General features: G+C 43.0%; 1 protein-coding gene across 1 annotated transcript in view; it reads right to left on the bottom strand.

Annotated features, from left to right (window-relative positions):
* Positions 1–18,853, bottom strand: part of FAM49A (family with sequence similarity 49 member A) — a 105,490-nt gene that overhangs the window by 23,302 nt on the left and 63,335 nt on the right. The window contains exon 3 of the mRNA XM_029231653.1: positions 1,147–1,226. Within this exon, the coding sequence (XP_029087486.1) occupies positions 1,147–1,216 (70 nt within the window). The 5' untranslated portion in view covers positions 1,217–1,226. The remainder of the gene's footprint in view (positions 1–1,146; positions 1,227–18,853) is intronic.

The raw sequence follows: 18,853 nt of genomic DNA, 5'->3' as shown, positions 1-18,853 counted from the left end.
AAATCCAACCAAGCCCAACCAAAACCAACCACACCCAATCAAGTCCAGCCAAACCCAGTCAAATATCAAGAACAACAGCAAATCGAGTTAAATCAGAAGTGAGATCTCTTTCGTTGAATATAATCTACAGTAAAAATCTTTTTCAGAATGCAAGAGCTTTGGGGACACTTTTCCTTTTCAAGTAGGTATTTTAGACATACCAAAGACTTTAAAAAGATACATCCAAGGAGCTTTCATCATTTGGTTTGCTGTATCTTAGAAGGGTCTTCTAGCATTTACTTAGAAAATCTCTGTCAGAAGGTTTAATGTATATGTAAGGAAGTTCCAACTTATTTTTAATATAAATAAAATACTTGAAATATTACAGTTTAAAGCAGATTAAAGTCTGGAACAGATGACTACTGGACAAAGGACATTTAACTATGCTTAGCATTGTGGAACTGCAATTCAAAAAGAGGAGAACACAGGAGTGAGTGTAGAAATGTGAGCCTAGTTGATTAAACATGAATGTGTCATTCATTTATAAATATAGTCAATCAAAAAATAACAAGATAAGAAAGAATCTCTGTATGTATTTAGTCATGATTCATAAGCCATTTTGCCTTAGGAAAAAATTTAAAGTTTTTGATAAAAGAAAAATAACCTTTCAAATGAAAGTTATATCTTAAACTCCTGGAACAGTTTTGTATTATCAAATAATATAAAAGAACAGAGATGACTCAAAAATACAAAATCTGTAAGCCTCATTTCTTGTATATATCACTTTTTCTTTTACGTCTAGTGATATCTGTTCTATATTAATCTGTGTCAATTACTATGTATACTGTTTTTCTTTGGAATAAGACATAAAAGATCTTGAAAATTATTAGGAAAATACATGTTGATGATTTATGTTAGGCCTACAATAACTGATTGCTTCTAAAATCAAAGAAAAGCCTGGGCGTATTAAAAAGATATTCTTTGGGGTGTTTTTAAAATGCATGAAAAGAAAGAAGGAAATGACCTTTGAAGACTCAGAGAAATGCAGAGTGACATTTGGATGTGGTTTAAGTATCACACACAATCTTTATCTTATAACTTCCCTATCAACAAGCTATAAAGAAAGTGAAACGTTTTCACCATAATCTTTAAATTTTTGGAACTTACTTTCAAAATCCAGGAAAAAATGTGGGTAGTTTTCAATTTCCCTGGTAAGGACTTTGAGCAGGTTTCCCATCCCAGCAAACCTAGGAGAGGCAACACAAAACCAAATACCATTAGCAGTATAAAAAACAAGCTTCTTAAAAGATTGGACATTTTTTAATAACTTGCATAAATACCACTGAACTCCTATAACTACATCAGAAGGCCCAATAGAAAGTATCTTTATACCAGGTGATGAGTGATAACTTAGCAACTATTTTTTATTCAAAGAATTAGGTATTTTAGTCATAGGAGGCAGAGTTTACGTATATTCTACAAATTTCTTCCCTTTCCCCTTCACTAATCCCCTGAATCCTTACGGTTAATATTTCAGCTTCGCTTTGTTTCTGTTCCATTGATGTGGGAACATACCATGTCAATGGACAAGCAGAACAGAGAGGGCATTATTAAAATACCTATCCAAAAAGGTAAGTTTCTTAAAGTTCCTGAGGAAAAGAGTTTAGAAAACAGATTTATACTCCCAGGAACCCTCTTAGCCTGTACAGGAGGTCATGTTTCCCAGGCAAGTCGGAGGCTCTTGCAAGTTGACATTTCAATGGTAACGAAATTAGGTACTTCATGAAGTGTAGAAACGGAAAGGTATAATAACCAAAAAGTTTTCTCAATGAAACTGCAGCCTGAGGCATTTGCAAGGGTGAATCAAGTCTACAGAGAAATACAAATTTGTTACATATCTGCAATCCCAACCTGAAAAAATAGGGGAAATGTAGTTATTATTTAAGTAAATAGCAAAATTTCTACTGCTCTCAGCTCTAGACATTAACCATCTTCTTCAGGAGGCCGTCGTCCATTCATTTATTCTACACATATTTACGGAGCCGTGATTTGATGCTGGGTACTGTGCTCTTTGGAAGGCATTTTTCTAACTCAGTATTCAGACACCTCAGCTTGTGAAGGATCAACTTGAAAAATCACTGGACCAGTAAAAGGGAACTGCAGGGATGTAATTTTCTATCCACATGGCTTCTGACAGTACTTATGTCGCTATAGGCATTTAAAAAGATAAGCCACTCTAAGAAAGATGTGGTGAAAGAGGAATATACGAAAAGGATGATGTTGTGCATGAAAATACATAGCAAGCAGTTCCCTTAAGTGCAGAAGGTGGTATAATCTAGTCTCCATAATCCCCCCTTCTGAGAAAATAACTCATACACTTGCAGACAACATTCACAGTATAAGTCACTAACGTGAAGGTAGAAAAGAGTCTGCTTAGGGAGGGCTGTTTGCAATCCTAGCTCTGTTTCCTGTTAGCTCTGTTATCCAAGGCAAGGTACTTTACTCTCTAAGCCTCAGTTTTCTCATCTGTAAAAAGAATTTTTGAAATGTATCTATTTCATCAATCATGAATATTAATGAATAAAAATAGAAAGTGTTTAGCACCGTACTTATAGGAAGTGCTCAAGGCACATTACATGATAATTACCACCATCATCATCATGATAATTATCTTAACAGCCTTCAAATACTTACTTAGAATTCTCTATGGAAAACGAATGAGGTAGGTTATATGTGGCTCTAGGGAAGAGAACCAGAACCAATGAGGAAATAATGAGGAAGATCTTCATTCAGTGTTGTGAAAAAATTTCTAACCATTAGGGTTGTCGGCATATTGGGTGATTTGCCCTGTGAAATAGTGTTTCCTGTCACTGGTGGTGTTTAAGTAGAAATATGGTATATTACTCCTGAAAAATATTATAAAAATGAGTTGGGCAGAAAGTTGGAAAAGATACCTCTTAGACCTTGCCTATCTTGGAATATATGAATGTGTGGGCATGTATGACATGTACACACACACACACACACACACAATAGGAGGCAAACACCATGCTCCTCTCTTCCAAAAGGATCGTCCCTATTCTTTCTGTCATTTTCTTCCTCCCTTGCCTTTATGCACATTTTCTTTTAAAGTACTTTTGAGCAAAGCCCTGTATGAGACACGTTCTGCCAGATTAAAACTCAGAACTGGTATAGCCCATCCCTGCCACTGGGCAACATTCACAAATCCTCCTGGGTCTCTAGGAAATAATCTGTTTGCAATTTAATGAACAATTCCAACTCAGACCCGGAGGCACTTCTTGTAGGAAGATGATTCTACTGTTTAGTAGCAGCCCTGACTTTCATATAAAATGCCTTAATGGAAGTTAAATATTCTTAATTTCCCTAGCTTTGTGCTATTAACATGTCACAAGAGACGTGAATGGATTTAGCTTCCTCCTAAAAGTCTGACTTGTGTAGGATTTTACTGTCAGAGTGCCTGGGTGGGAAGTACATTAAGCCTTTAAAATTAGTAACAGACTGAAATAAACACACGTGGAAATACATCCAAATACTAGCTGGCTGCAGAGTTCTGTTCAAAACGTTACTTAAGCTGGTTGGCTGATGCAGCCCAATATTTTGAAGCATGATTCTAACAACAACCCAGGTCAACTAACTGGAAATATTCTAGATGTACTCTAGATGTCTCACATCCCAAACAGGAACTGTCTGGAACAATAATTGATAATTATGGGATATTATGTAGTATTAGGGGTCAAGTCCAGTCCCATGGAACCTAGAAAACATGCATTTCAATACAAGCTCCTTGAATAAACACAGAAATAGTTCATCTCCTTCATGGAAGAAAAAAATGATGCTTATCGCTCCCCTCCAATGGGACAAGAATTCATGGAAGTATATTCTGGCTCAAGGTCTGCAAAGTGAGTTAGCATCACACAGATGGGCACTGGGTAGAGACCATGGTTGTTTTGTATTAGACCTCGGGCTCCACTTGGGAAGACCCTCACCCAAAGAGCTTTTACTACACCCCCAGCTACATTCTTCATGACAGAGCCTCTCCAATCTTTTCAAACAGCTCCTAAGTGCATACAAAACACATTTCTATGAACCATGTTACTAATGAGATGGCTTAGTTAATCACTGTGAGGATTATTTTTTAATATTTGATCTTGTTCAATAAAAGAATTTAAGATAGGGCTTCCCTGGTGGCGCAGTGGTTGGGAGTCCGACTGCCGATGCAGGGGACACGGGTTCGTGCCCCGGTCCGGGAGGATCCCACATGCCACGGAACGGCTGGGCCCAATAGCCATGGCCACTAAGCCTGCGCGTCCGGAGCCTGTGCTCCACAGCAAGACAGGCCACAACAGTGAGAGGCCCGCGTACAGCAAAAAAAAAAAAAAAAAAAAGAATTTCAGATAAGTTATTATACACTATTAGAAAATGCAAATGCTTACATAATGAAAGTGAGGGGAAGAGGAAAATAAAAGCAGAATCGTAAGAGGAAGGTAGAGAGGCAAGTAGTACATGAACTACAGGTCATCCAGGCAATAAGATCTTCACATCTGTTGGAGATCAATTAGGGTCTAAGCTTCTGAGTGCCAAAGCAAAGGGGAAAAAAGTCTCTTTCAAGATTTGGTGTTCAGAAAAAAAGACACACTGGTGACACTGGAGAAGCACAGCTTTTTTTTTTTTTTTTTTTTTAAATGAAATAGTGATCTGGCTAAGAGAGAGTTGAGACAGAGAGAAATCTCCTCCAGCTAAGAGCGCACTGACACTTATACCTGAGGATGAGCAGAGCCTTAGAGCTCCCATGGGTACAGCAGTGTTTTCACAGCTAAAAGGCGGGGAGAGAAGCCTGGTTGGCAGTCCAGGACTGTATTTAGGGAAGCCGGGGACTCTGGTTTCCATGTTCTGTCTGGTAACTCCATGCCTACACTCCTAATGTGACCTGCTGCTGGGTCAGTCCCAAGGAACTTGCCAGATCCTTGCCACTCTCCACTATGGATTGGGAGCTCATATCAGAGAGAATAAGGCAATCCGGCAGGTGATGATTCTAGGCAGTTTCTACGGGTAAAGAAGCTGCTTATTAAGTTCAAGGGATAGGAAAGGTCTCCCCAATAATAAAGGAGGAGATGGGGAACCAATATGAAGGGAGAGAGAAGTACAGCAAAAAATCCAGATGTGAAAGTACTAAAATACTAGGAACAGAATTCATAAAGGAGGGTGCTAAGAAGGATTCCAGGCCTAAGGGAGCTCAAGCAATAATTTACAAAGCATGTTTATTATTTAAAACTAGTATGCTGTCTATATTATAAAGTTTAGGCTTATTTTAACACACACACACACACACACAAACACACAATGTCTCCCTTGACATCTTCAGAGATCATCTCAAAGTGAAACCTCCCTGGGACACGACATAGTTTGCAGTGGTGCCCGTGAGTGTGGTGAGATCTGAATTCACTCCCTCCAGGAGGGTCTGGTAGGGGCAGAGCAAGGGAAGATTACGAGATTTGGTCTCTCAGATGAAGACAGAGGGGAGATGCCAGTTGGATAAGTACTCATGAGGCGATGGGCCTTGCAAACATTCTTTCTGGCTCTTACTTGGGATGTTTCCTGCTTTGGAGACTGGCATTGGAAGGTGGTCCTCTTTCCGTCTGTGGCCACTCTGGATGGCCTTTTGCTCTTAGAGACACCTGTCTTCCTCCATGACCGGGTTCTCCAGGACTGTCTCTTCTCTACCAAAGTGAAGGTGTGTGGGCGTCTACCATGATGGCTTTGGCTATTTGCTGGGGTTGTTCTCCCAGAGCGTTGCAGGTTGGGACTTACTGATAAAGATTAAGACACAGTCTTGAGGATCTGTAGCACAGAGTAGGCTAAAATAAAAATGTGGCCTACTGATATTCTCCGAAGATGCTTAGTGTAAGTGGTAAATGATGAGCTCCTAGAGAAGAGTTTGAAAGAGCCGCACAAATATGAAGCACGGTCTCACTCCCCCATTATGCTAGAGCAAGTCATTGTAGCTCTGAGTCTCGGTTCTTCACCTACAACAACAATAGTATAATAATCTCTTCTACATGAGATTCTTGCAAAGACTATTGAAATGAGTGTAAAACCGCTGCGTAAAATACTATAAAATACTGCGCAAATATTAGCTCTAATTATTCAGCATTACAACTCGTTTCATGGTTTAAGTTATTCATGGAATCAAAGAAGTATTACATCCCCAGAATCATGTAAGTTGCATGTTTCTTGATATTTCAGATTTGGTCTCCCAAAATCCATGACTCTTTATGTAAACTGCTTTAACGTCAAGCTATAATCAGGTAAATATTTAAAGGTATTAATAGCTAGCACCGCAAGAGATTTTCCTACATGCCAAAGACTGTATTTTAGATACCTTTTCTTACTTTATCTTCAAAATATATCTAAGAGGAAGATATGTTGTTTAGGAATGAGAAAACTTAAAGGTATTAAAATTAAATACAGAAGCTAATTTTAAAAATATAAATCTTTATGAAAGAAAACTAAATTTTCAAGAGAACAATATTTATATAAGTGTGTGACAGTTAGAGGCTGGGGTCTTCAGATAACTCTATATAAGTTAATTCCTATTTCCAACACGAAAATCCCAAGCAGAAACAAATGCTTTTGAAAATAGCAGTAAGGAGATCACCCTTTTAATAAATACTCAAAAAAATCATCAAAAACTTCAATTTTTAACCAAATGGTTGTGTCTATGTTTACCCCTTTTCATAAATATAGCATATAGCACAAATATCTAATGAAGAAAACCCTGCCAAAGGGACTCATGAAATATCTCTACTGAAAAGGAATGAAATGCTAAAGGGCAAAGGGGCAACACAGATTTTCCAACAGTCAAAAGAAGGGGTCGGTCAGGATCACTGCCCACTCAGGTCCCAGGAGACCTGGTTCATCTTCCTCAACACTGACTCTCTTGGCGACAGTGATCTATCTAAATAAAAGGAAAAATCAAACTCCTATCCTCCCTAAAGGGAATCTGGTAACAGTTTGATGGGAAGTTTCTTCTTTTCCCTTTGGTTTTCTAATAAAAACACCACCTTGGATAATTGCCCCGAGGGAAGTAGTCAATCACTGGTTGAACACCCTGAATACCTGCGGCCTGTGGGAGTGGGGTTTTCAATGACAGAAGCCATGGCTGCAGTGCTCAAGTGATACACATGCTATTTAGGGAGACAGCACAAGTTCAAATTAAGAATGTAATCGATCTGGAAGCACATAACAAGCTTCTGGTAAGTGGCAAGGGCTCAAAAACGTTAACTGAATGCGAAAGTAGTAGTATGTACCCGATACACAGTAAGTACCAACCAGAGTGATGATTGATGACGATATATGAGAGGGACAAGAACATGCACATTTTACTGAGGGTCCACTGTGTGCCTGGCACTGTGCTTGGAGCTTTCACACACTTAAGTTCACTCAAACCTTACAGCAATCCTTCAGGTAGCTATAATTCTCGTCATGTAGAAGAAGAAGAAATTTAGTTGGTTAAGCATCTTTCTGAAGACTACAGGAAAATAAAAGATAGAGCTTGAGCATCTAGGAACTCAAAGTCCATGCTCTTTTCCCCACAGGAGGAGACCTGGGATCCCTAGGAGGAGACCCCTAGGAGGCCCGTTTGGTGACTCTGAGAGTCCGTGGTCTGTGGAAAGTGCGTGCTAGATAATGTATTATTGTACGTATATGCTCCTTTCTCTAGGGAGAGGGTCTATAGTTTCTGTTAGATTCCGAAGTGGCCTGCTCTACGCTAGTAGTCCCCCAAGGCATGGACAGTGAAAGACATATTTCTCTAGGAATTTAGAGAAGACAGAAAACCATGTGGGGTGGAATCTTCCAGAAAAATTAGCGTCATAGAAGAAGTGAACTCCACCCAGGAATGAAGGACCCTGGGAATCTGTATTGGCAGAAAGGACGCCTCCAGCTGGGGGATCTAGAGTGAGAAGGGAACAAAAGACACTAGTCATGTGACTGGTGAAGCCTTCCCAATACAGAAGGCTTATTCCTCAAGGTTCATGTACAGCAATACAATTTTGAAATGGATTCTTTCACATTTTTTTCCAAATTGTCTAGAAAGAGGGTATTTCTCTAGTCACTGCAGGAGTGTTAATAGTGCTTTTAAAGACTGCCCGCATGTCCCTGCCAAGGGAGGCTCTCATCTCCCAGGGGTGACGATTTGGGATGTATGCATGGTATTTTCTATGACTACTTTCTTGGCTCTGAGCTCAAAACCACTTCCATGGGAGCTGGCTCTAAGGCTGCTCAGTAGAAAATGATGACCCTCCTGCAGGAATCATCCTCTGCTAACATTTCAGTTCCAAAAAAGAGAAGGGGATAAAAGTGTGCTGCACACACACACACACACACACACACAGGCACGCACATGCACATTTTTTTTTTTCCTATTTAGAACTTGGCTCTTGTTTGGAAGAAAAAAAATAATAAGATTAGTTGTATTCCCAGAGTGTAAAACCAAATAAAATCAACTAGAAGTGACTTTGAAAAGATGTGACCATAGTTGGTGAGGAAATTTATTTGTTTACTATAAGCAAGACATAACAAAGGACTCAGGCCCAGGGTGTGGGCATTGTGAATTCTGACCTTTGCCTGTGTACATGCCCAATTTTCATGATTAGAGAACAAGCACTTAGAAATTTTCTTTTGTAGCTATAACTATCGGAAAGGGGACTTTCTAAGCCAATACCACCTTTTATCAATACAGAACAGAAAGTGAGAAAAAATAGAACAGCAGCCCTACATGGTTCTATTTGCTAATATTTTTCTTAAGGTCTAAGATGATAAATACTCAATGCCTTTACCAGAAGGGATGGGTTTTCTTAGCACTCTGAATGAGACAATACCTTTCGGAATCTAAAATGTTTAGCATCCCTGGTACAAAGACTTTAGAAATCAAAGACTTAAGTCCTGGTTGAGCCTAATATTTTTCTGCAACATAGTTAGCATATAAGCCCCAGACCAATCACGAATACAACAATGATGTATATTTATATAACATCATATCTTTGTCAAAGATGTGTCTGGCCTCATTTATCCTCAACATGATCATGTGTCAAAGGTAGGGAAGGTGATACTGGACCCATTTTACAGATCAGAACATGTGGGTCAGATATAATCAGTGTCCTTCCCAGGGTCTTCCAGACGGAAGTCCCAAATGTCCTCAGAATACATTCCATATTAGAACTGGGGTCATCTTTTTAAAGCTCTTATTTACAAAAAAGCACTTGTCCAAGGACCCAAAATACATTAGGGCCAAAGAAGGAGCCAGAAGGAAGGTGTCCTGGTTGTCAATCTCTTGCTCTGTCCATTAACACAAAAAGTAAATGGGACAAATTCAATTTTTTAAAGACATTAAAACATAAGGTTGGGGCTTCCCTGTGGCACAGTGGTTGAGAATCTGCCTGCCGATGCAGGGGACATGGGTTTGAGCCCTGGTCCGGGAAGATCCCACGTGCCGCCGAGCAACTAAGCCCGTGTGCCACAACTACTGAGCCCGCACTCTAGAGCCCGCGAGCCACAACTACCAAGCCCGTGTGCCACACTACTTAAGCCCGCGTGCCTACAGCCCATGCTCTGCAACGAGAAGCCACTGCAATGAGAAGCCTGTGCACCACAACGAAGAGTACCCCCGCTTGCCGCAGCTAGAGAAAGCCCGCGCACAGCAATGAAGACCCAACGCAGCCAAAAATAAATAAATAAAATACATAAATTAAAAAAAAACATAAGATGCATATGGTAGTTCTATTTTTAGTTTTTTAAGGACCCTCCATACTGTTCTCCATAGTGGCTGTATCAATTTACATTCCCACCAACAGGGCAAGAGGGTTCCCTTTTCTCCACACCCTCTCCAGCATTTGTTGTTTGTAGATTTTCTGATGATGCCCATTCTAACTGGTGTGAGGTGACACCTCATTGTACTTTTTATTTGCATTTCTCTAATAATTAGTAATGTTGAGCATCTTTTCATGTGCCTCTTGGCCTCCTGTATGTCTTTCTTGGGGAAATGTCTATTTAGGTCTTCCACCCATTTTTTAACTGGATTGTTTGGTTTTTTGATATTGAGCTCCATGAGCCGTTTATATATTTTGGAGATTAATCCTTTGTCTGTTGTTTCATTTGCAAATATTTTCTCCCATTCTGAGGGCCATTTTTTTGTCTTGTTTATGGTTTACTTTGCTGTGCAGAAGCGTTTAAGTTTAATTAAGTCCCATTTGTTTATTTTTGTTTTTATTTCTGTTACTCTAGGAAGTGGGTCAAAAAAGATCTTGCTGTGGTTTATGTCAAAGAGTGTTTTTCCTATGTTTTCCTCTAAAAGTTTTATAGTGTCTGGTCTTACATTTAAGTCTTTAATCCATTTGGAGTTCATTTTTGTGTATGGTGTTAGGTAGTGCTCTAATTTCATTCCTTTACATGTAGCTGTCCAGTTTTCCTAGCAATCCCACTACTGGGCATATACCCTGAGAAAACCATAGTTCAGAAAGAGACATGCACCACAATGTTCATTGCAGCACTATTTATAACAGCCAGGACATGGAACCAACCTAAATGTCCATCGACAGATGAATGGATAAAGAAGATGTGGCACATATATACAATGGAATATTACTCAGCCATAAAAAGAAACGAAATTGCGATATTTGTAGTGAGGTGCATGGACTTAGAGTCTGTCATACAGAGTGAAGTAGGTCAGAAAGAGAAAAACAAATACCGTATGTTAACGCATATATATGGAATCTAAAAAAAGAAAAATGGTACTGATGAACCTAGCTGCAGGGCAATAATAAAGAGGTAGACATAGAGAATGGACTTGATGACATGGGGAGGGAGGGCGAAGGTGGGGCGAAGTGAGAGTAGCATCAACATATACACACTACCGAATGTAAAATAGTTGGCTGGTGGGAAGCAGCCGCATAGCACAGGGAGATCGGCTAGGAGCTTTGCGATGACCCAGAGGGGTGGGACAGGGAGGGTGGGAGGCAGGCTCAAGAGGGAGGGGACATGGGGACATATGTATGCACATGGCTGATTTGCTTTGTTGTGCAACAGAAACTAACACGGTATTGTGAAGCAATTATACTCCAATAAAGATTTATTAAGTAATAATAATAAAAAACCCATAAAGTGTGATGTATCACTGCCAGTGGAGGGTTTCTGCTCTATGGTAGTAGGGTCTCCCTAGAACATGCTAAACAGCATGTTAAACAGGACATCCTCACTGGTGGTTCATAACATTGTGTGCACTTCTCTCCTTCCCTACCATGATTATCCTAATTCAGACCCTCAGCAGAGCTTCCGGCACCCTGCAAAGAGCCCCCAAACTGATTCTCCTGATTCCAGTTTTGTCTCCTGCCCATTCGTTTCCAGCTTTCCAAACACAAATCATTGTTACAAAAGTAACAATGTGACTTCCTTGCTTAATATGCTTCCATGACTCTCCAGGGCCCACAGGAGGTAGCACGTACCAGTGTGTGCACTGGATCCAGAAAACCTGGCCTCCAGCCCCTGCCCGTCTCCTCTGTCCCCTCTCTTCCTCCGCACCCCTGGGCCCTCCACTCATCACACCCTACACTTCTCTAAAGCAGCCTGCTCTTTGTTGCCTCAGGGCCCTTGCACATGTTGCTCCTTCTGTTTACAATTATAATGACAGCTAACATTTTGTAATGATCTGCAGGCCATAGGGATGAGAGCTTTTCATGTATTATCATATTTTAATTTTCACAACCGCCTTATGAGGTAGGAACTCTTATTATCCCAACTTCAGAGATAAAGAAATAATCTTAGAGGTTTTAAAAGTTTCTCAAGCCCACAAGTGGCAGAGCTGGGTCTGGACGTCAATTCCATCTGACCTCTAAGCACTGGCTCTCGGCCATCGCCTCCCCAGAATCCCCTTTCAAGTATGAGTTTGGAAATCAGGACCTTCAGAAGAACCCCCCTAAATCTTCCCTCCTCTTCGACTCTACCTCAAATAAAACAAAACCCACTCCCTTGGGTAAGTTTGGCTTCTCTTTGCTCACCTAACTTTGTGTGTTTACTGTGTGTTAGTGCCTACAGTGTGGACCATAATTACACACTTTCCCCCCATCTCTGAATATAAGGTCTTCTTGGGCAGGGCTGTTTTTATACCTCCTTGTATTCCCAGCACTTAGCACAGGGCCTGGTACCCAGTTAGCACTGGCAAAGAAATCCTTAAGATTGTTTTGTCCAGTGGTACCAAAGCATCAACCAGTCCAAGGCAAAATGAGAAATTAAGGCTATGGCATGAGCCTTGCATTTCTGCTAAAGTTATGCAAACATCTCGATGCTACAGTGTTTTTTATTTATTTTACAAAATGATAGTGATAGCTACATCTTAAGTCCCCAAAGTTTATTTTGAAATTTTATGGTTTTATGAAATTCCAAAGTCTAGGAGTCACTAACCTGGTCAGTTACTAGGCCCAGCTTGGGAGCAGAGCTGCTGGCCTCTGCTCTGAAGCTGGTGCCTCCAGCTGCACACCGTGACCTGTCTCATTTAGTTTTATGATAAGTCTGATCTCCTAACTACAATGGAGCCCTGAGATTTCCCCAGCAGAGTGGAGGAAAGAAGTCCAGGTCTGGCTTCAGGAGTGTTTCTGGCGACTGGATGTGATTGTAGGAGGGCTATTCGGACAATCTGCCCTTCAACCTGATCAACAAGGTTCAGATTTGGAGAAATCCTGATGGCAGCCAGGCTGGCAGCTGCTGTCAGCGACGAAAGAGGCTTGCAGGCTCCCCACACCGTCCCCCAAAAGCAAGTGACCCCTCCGGCTTGCCTCCCATGAACCAACCAGGGAGCCGTCCGAGCAGGGAGAGTACAACCCTGATACGTCTGGTATTCACACTACCCAGAGACACTTTCTCCTAGTAATCATACAACCCATCATACCTCATTTATACTCCTTGCTTGTTTTGAACGATAAGCAAAACCGGTTGACCATCAGCCTGTAATGTATCAGATGCAAAATAGGTGGCTTAAAAAAATACTTCTCAACAAAAGGAAGGGTACCTTCCTTAAGTGACAGAAGCACCTGCTCTTCTTTGGAGGGGGGGACGGGAAATGCATGGATGGAATGAAGTAGCTCAGCCTATAAATTCCGGGAGCAAAACCAGGTGAGCGATTTTGGATAGTTGGGCTGGGCTGGAATTCCCTGCCCCAGCTGCCGCTTCTGCAATGAAGTCATAAGGTTCTCTGTTCCGTTGCCGAAAGTCGTGCCAAGAATCCAACAGATGATTTCATTCCAAGACGAAGGAGGGGAACTAGAGTGAGTCTATTAAGCACTTTCATCTGACAATAAAAATGAGTTAATGGCTAAAATGTGTTTTCAAAACGTTTTAACACTACAAGTAATGGCACTCAAATGGGAAAATGCCTTGAATACCCTCATCCATCATTAATACCACGGTGTCCCTCAAAAGGGCTGGGTGTTCCCGGTGGAATACAAGCTGCTAGAGTCGAGGTGTAAGGCAATCCATGGGAATTCTCAAAAACATACCGAGAGACCATTACAGAGCTGAACGATTAAGTGCAGGTTTAAAATAGTCCTTTCAATATCTGAGTTCAGTTTTCTAAAATAGACTATTACCTCATCACAGCTAATTTCCCCATAAACATCAATATTACAGCAGCAAAAAGTCTCCAAGAAATGAGAGTGAAATTAGATTCTTTTTTAGGGAATGCAAGTCAATGTGCCCCCCGCCCCAATTTCCAATACCAGTGAATATGGAAACCATCAAACTGGGACTTTGTTCTGGACCAGCCCACCGCTGGGAAATCATTAGTGAATTTGTCCCCTTCCACTTGTGACATCAAGAACACGGTGAGGAGGAAACTGCTTGATAAGCTTGCCCCTTCTCTAGAAGGAGGGCTGACAGTCACAGCCCACCCAGGCCACTTCTGCCCGATTTCAAAGAGAGAGTGACCCCTGCAGGGCAGCAGTCTTGGAAATGCCTTCCGCTTACGGAGCAGTGTTGGGAAAGCTGTTTATTCCACCTGTCTCCGATGGCTTCGTTTCAGTCTAGAACCTGAAAGGGAACACGGGTAAGTCGCCCAAAGTTTGGGCTGTTCTGACCATCAGTGATTTAGATTAAACAGACTCTCATTTCTCTTGGATTACAGATCTCCTTTTTCCAGAATTGATTCTCAGGTATTTCAACCGACAGAAGCCAGGGTCCTCTTTGCTCTGAGTGGGGGCTGCAGAGGAATATTGCCCTGCGTGCTGTTGGCCAAGCCCTCCCCCGCCGAGATGCTGGAGCGCCTCCTTGCTGCCCCCTCATCTCTGTGAATGGTCCTTCTTAAGTCTCCGCTTCCTCCATCTAACCTTTAAGTGTCTGTCTCCAATGCTCGTTCTTCACACCTTGTCCCCCGTCCCGCTCTAGCCCCAAACTGGACCTCCCTCCTCAACTCCTGGCCGGTAACTCTAAGTGAATTTCCTGCAAGCATAGCAATTTGGGGAAGATCTTAATAGCCTTAAGTTCTGCCCTTCCCAAATGTCCTCCTCCTTCTTTGTTCACAGAAAAGCATCATCGTCCATTAAATTATGAGCCAGAAACCTGAGTGTCCCCCGAAATTTCTGCACCTGCTGCCCCCCCCCTTAGACCTGGTGTCTCACTCTATCCAGGTACCTTCCACGTCTCCCCTGGCCGTGACTTCTCTCTAAGCCCTTCTCCTGGCCGCAGTCTCTCCCCATCATCTCCAGCCATTATCTTGGGCTCTCTCTCGCCTCCCCCAATCCAACACCAGATACCCCAAGCACCTCGGATCACACAGGAGACTCTGAGCGCACGTTACAGGAAATGTCCTGTGTAAAGTGAATGCTGGTGAATTAAATCTCTTCTATATGTTATCTCACAATATAACCTAAAAAAAAAAAGAGAGAGGAAAAAAAAGAAAAAGGCTTTCCCCCCGTCCCTGCCTGGCTCTCGGTCCCTGGCAGCTGCTCCACACATCTGTGCCTGAGGTCTCTCTGCCTCCAGAGGTCACTGTCAAGTGGTGAAATATGACCTCGCAGGTCAAGGCACCGGAAGGCACGGTGCCCGCAGATGCAGTACTTCTGGGAAGCGAAAGCCCCCTGAAGAACCCCACCTGCCCCAGTGCCAGGGACTGACTTGATTTGTAAGTCTAGGTTTTCAGACACTGAGTTTTCTTAAACGGAGGGCCACCTGTGCAAAAAAGAAGCCTTTGGAATTGATGGAGGTGTCAAAGCATTAGGTATATTACTTCCCAGTTCAAATTTATTTGGGGGGGTTATGTCAAAATTATAGAAGTACCAAAAAGACCACCAAAAGCCATTTCACATACTGAAAGACTAAAGAATTTGAAGCCAAGGGAGGTTGGCGTGGTCCATTACATCTCAAGTGTCAAGGTCGGCCAAAGGGCGGAAAACATCCCTTGAAATCTCAGAGGCAGGAGGGGCTTTGCTTTGGTCTCCAGTTTCTGAAAGGAGCAAATGCCTTGATTTCAAAGTACGCTTAATCGCAAACCAAAGGAACGCTTTAAAATAAAACCCCTAGCTTGAACCCCAAGCAAGCACTGAAGACCGTCACTGTAAGATGGGACAGGAAAGGCGGGGGGAGGTGGGAGTGTGCTGAGTGCCCGGGAGGCCGGCTCTCCTGCAGGGAGCTGCTTTCTGAGGCAACTCCCCGGCCCAGTGCGATGTGGAGCTGCTGGGTGGAAGGAAAAAGGCATGTTTCAGTGTAAACGCTCCCCAAGCTGGCTGTCAAATTAAGATGGGTGCAATTTTTCACAAGGTATTCAGATCCTAAAACCTGACCCAAAGCTCTCTTTCAAGTTTCAGCTCCTGTGAACACTCTGCGCTTTGGTCACACCAGCGTATGGAGAGTGCCAACAGCTCTGGCCTGGTTCTTGCTTCTGTTTTTGTGCTCATATGCTGCTCCCTTTGCTTGGAATGCCCTCCCCCTCTCCTCTGCCTCTGGATGGCCTATCTTTCAAGGCCCAAATCAGATTGCACTTCCTCCCAGAAACCTCCTCCCTGACCCCCAGGCTGAATGAGCAACCTCTCTTCCTTACTGTGGATTCTTTAAAGGGCTATGTCTTCTTCATTTCCAGAATGTTACCCATTTCAACTACCCCCCACCCCTCCCCAGCCAAGCTCCAAGCACAGGTCCAGCACGCAGCCTCTTCACTGATGGCCACTGAAATGGAATGGAAGATTCGGTAAGCAGTCACTGCATAGCAATGACAGTTAGATTGTCAACTGCAAACAAGCCGAACAGAGGAAGGGTCGTTGGGAAGAGAAATAGGTTGGAGAAAATAAACATTTCCCAAAATAGAGATATTCTTGTTGTTTTATGATCATAGATGACCTTGAGAATCTGATGAATATCGGCCTTCTTAGAAAAACGCACCCATGAACAGACCCACATGTTTTTGCATGTAATTCCAGGAGGTACAATACACACACTGACACCCAAGAATGGAAATCCCTCATTTATTTTAAAATCGCTAATTGAGTGTATGGACAGCCAGGCAGGATGAGGGAGGCATTTCCAAGTGTGTGGACCGTGGACCACGCTGAAGGAGAAAAGTTCTTTAGTGGCAGCAGCACAGGCTGAGGAGACCTTGGGTAAGTCTACTCTTCTGAATTTGGGTTTTCCTCGTCTGTGAAATGCGAATCATAATACTTCCTTAGCAGTGTCGTTAGTGAGTAAATAAAATAATTCAGGGAAAGCACCTAGTATAATATCTGGCATGCAGTCAGCCTCCAGCAACAAATGCTAGTTTTCTGCACCTCCTGTCTCGCATATAAAAAACTGCAACCACAATGCAAACAAGTCATTTCCCTTTTAGCAATAAATTCTGCACGGCCGCTTTGGAGCGAGGGAAGAAAGCGACTGAGTCGGCGAAGAGGTGAAGCCGGTGCCGCGCGGCTACTGCGGGCGCGTTCGCGTGGCTATTAATCATACAAGAGCCCATTTATGACAAACACAGGTCACTCCCTTTTGCATGACAAGCCCTATGGGTCCACAGAGGCCCATTATCCAAAAAAAACAGAGCATTGTGGGCGACGCGGGCGAAGCCGAGTGCACACACACAAGCGGACATTGTGAGGCTGTTTGCACAACCCCGCGGTGCTCCTCGCGGATTTCCTGCCAGGGAGACATTTCCATCTCGCGGAGGCGGCTGCAGACATTTGCTCATTCAACATGGCTTCGGGCCGCGCGCTGCGAGAGCCAGGGGCGCGGCGCCCTCTGCCGGCCGTCTCCAGACCGCAGGCGGGGATGGGCGGAGGATAACGCCAGCCGCTCTCAGCACCCCAGCCTCCTCTCTCCTTCCCCTTCTAAAGGAAAGCGGTGCAACAGGCTTGAGCTCTGGGGTCTGGAAAGCCTGTAACGTGTGTTGGCCGCAGGTCCTTGGACGAGCCATGTCACCCCTCAGGTCTTACTTTCCTAGGTGGAACCCCCAGCACTCATTTGTTTGCGGCAAGCCCTGAAGGAGATGACAGCTACACCGCCCAGGGCCTGCCCCTCGGCCAGTGTGGAATAAATCCCTGTATTCCCCTTCTCCACCTGTCTCCAGTAGGGTAGGGATTGTCATCTGCCCTCTGAAACTAGGAAAGGAAATCAGCCAGCACCTATGGGTAATGTCTTGGCTTAAACTGTAGCCAGTGTTCAGAGCGGATGTATGACTTTTATCTTCCTGTGTCATCTCCTTTTTTCAAATTGTTCTCTCTTGCTTTACAGTGTGTGTTCTGCGTTGGCAAGGGCAGCCCCGACATGCAGTATTCCACCCAGCATCTGAAACGCCCGACCTTCAGGACAGGCTCAGCTGAAGGTGGAGGGTGAGCTCGCAGAAATTCTCAGCTAAGTTGTCTTTCTCAGAGATAAAAGAAAGACCACCCTATTGAACTTCTTAAACTGAGCTGTGATGTTTAGCGTAGCAACAAGAACGTGAACTTGGGTTTGGATCACAGCTTAGCTATTTATTAGCTGGGTGGTCTCAATCAACGTATTTAACAACATTTACTTAACCTCCCAGAGTCTGAGTTTCAATATGAGTAAAACAGAGATGAATTCAGCCTCTTCAAGGCTGGTTTGTAGAGACAATGACACCACATACGTAAGGAGCCAGATGCATAAATGGTAGTTGCCATAATCACGATCACTACTGTCATTTTTCTTGTTCCACTCACTGGTCTTAGTTCTGTCCTCCTGGCCATGAAGAAGGTGGAGGTGCTCTGTGGCATTCCAGAAGCAACTGAGAAGCCGCCGCAGTCCCAGCCCTCCCTTTCTTTTTTTTGAAAATTAACTTTTTATCTCTAACATGGCCAAGAAGATACATGGAAACTCAAAACCATCAACAGGAGATGCACACAGAAATATACAGACATGACTTGACTGCAGAGAGTATTTTTTTTTAACGGCTTTATTGGAGTATAATTGCTTTACAATGGTGTGTTAGTTTCTGCTGTATAACAAAGTGAATCAGCTATACACACACATGTATCCCCATATCCCCTCCCTCTTGCATCTCCCTCCCTCCCACCCTCCCTATCCCACCCCTCTAGGTGGACACAAAGCTATGCGCCTGCTTCCCACTAGCTAGCTATTTTACGTTTGGTAGTGTATATATGTCCATGCCACTCTCTCACTTTGTCCCAGCTTATCCTTCCCCCTCCCCGAGTCCCCTTTCTGACACAACTATTAATATCTATTAAATACCATCTTAGAGGATGTATGCTGATGACTTCCAAATTTATAACTGTCTCCTTGATCCCCTCGCTTGAACTCCAGACTCATTTATCCCACTGACTGCTTGACTTCTAATAGACACCTCACACTTCAC

Source organism: Monodon monoceros, unplaced genomic scaffold (assembly GCF_005190385.1).
Source record: "Monodon monoceros isolate NGI ecotype Baffin Bay Population unplaced genomic scaffold, NGI_Narwhal_1 Super_Scaffold_19, whole genome shotgun sequence".
In the NCBI taxonomy this organism is placed as follows: Eukaryota; Metazoa; Chordata; class Mammalia; order Artiodactyla; family Monodontidae; genus Monodon; species Monodon monoceros.
The sequence above is the reverse complement of the archived record's forward strand: the minus strand, read 5'-3'. Positions and strand labels throughout refer to the sequence as shown.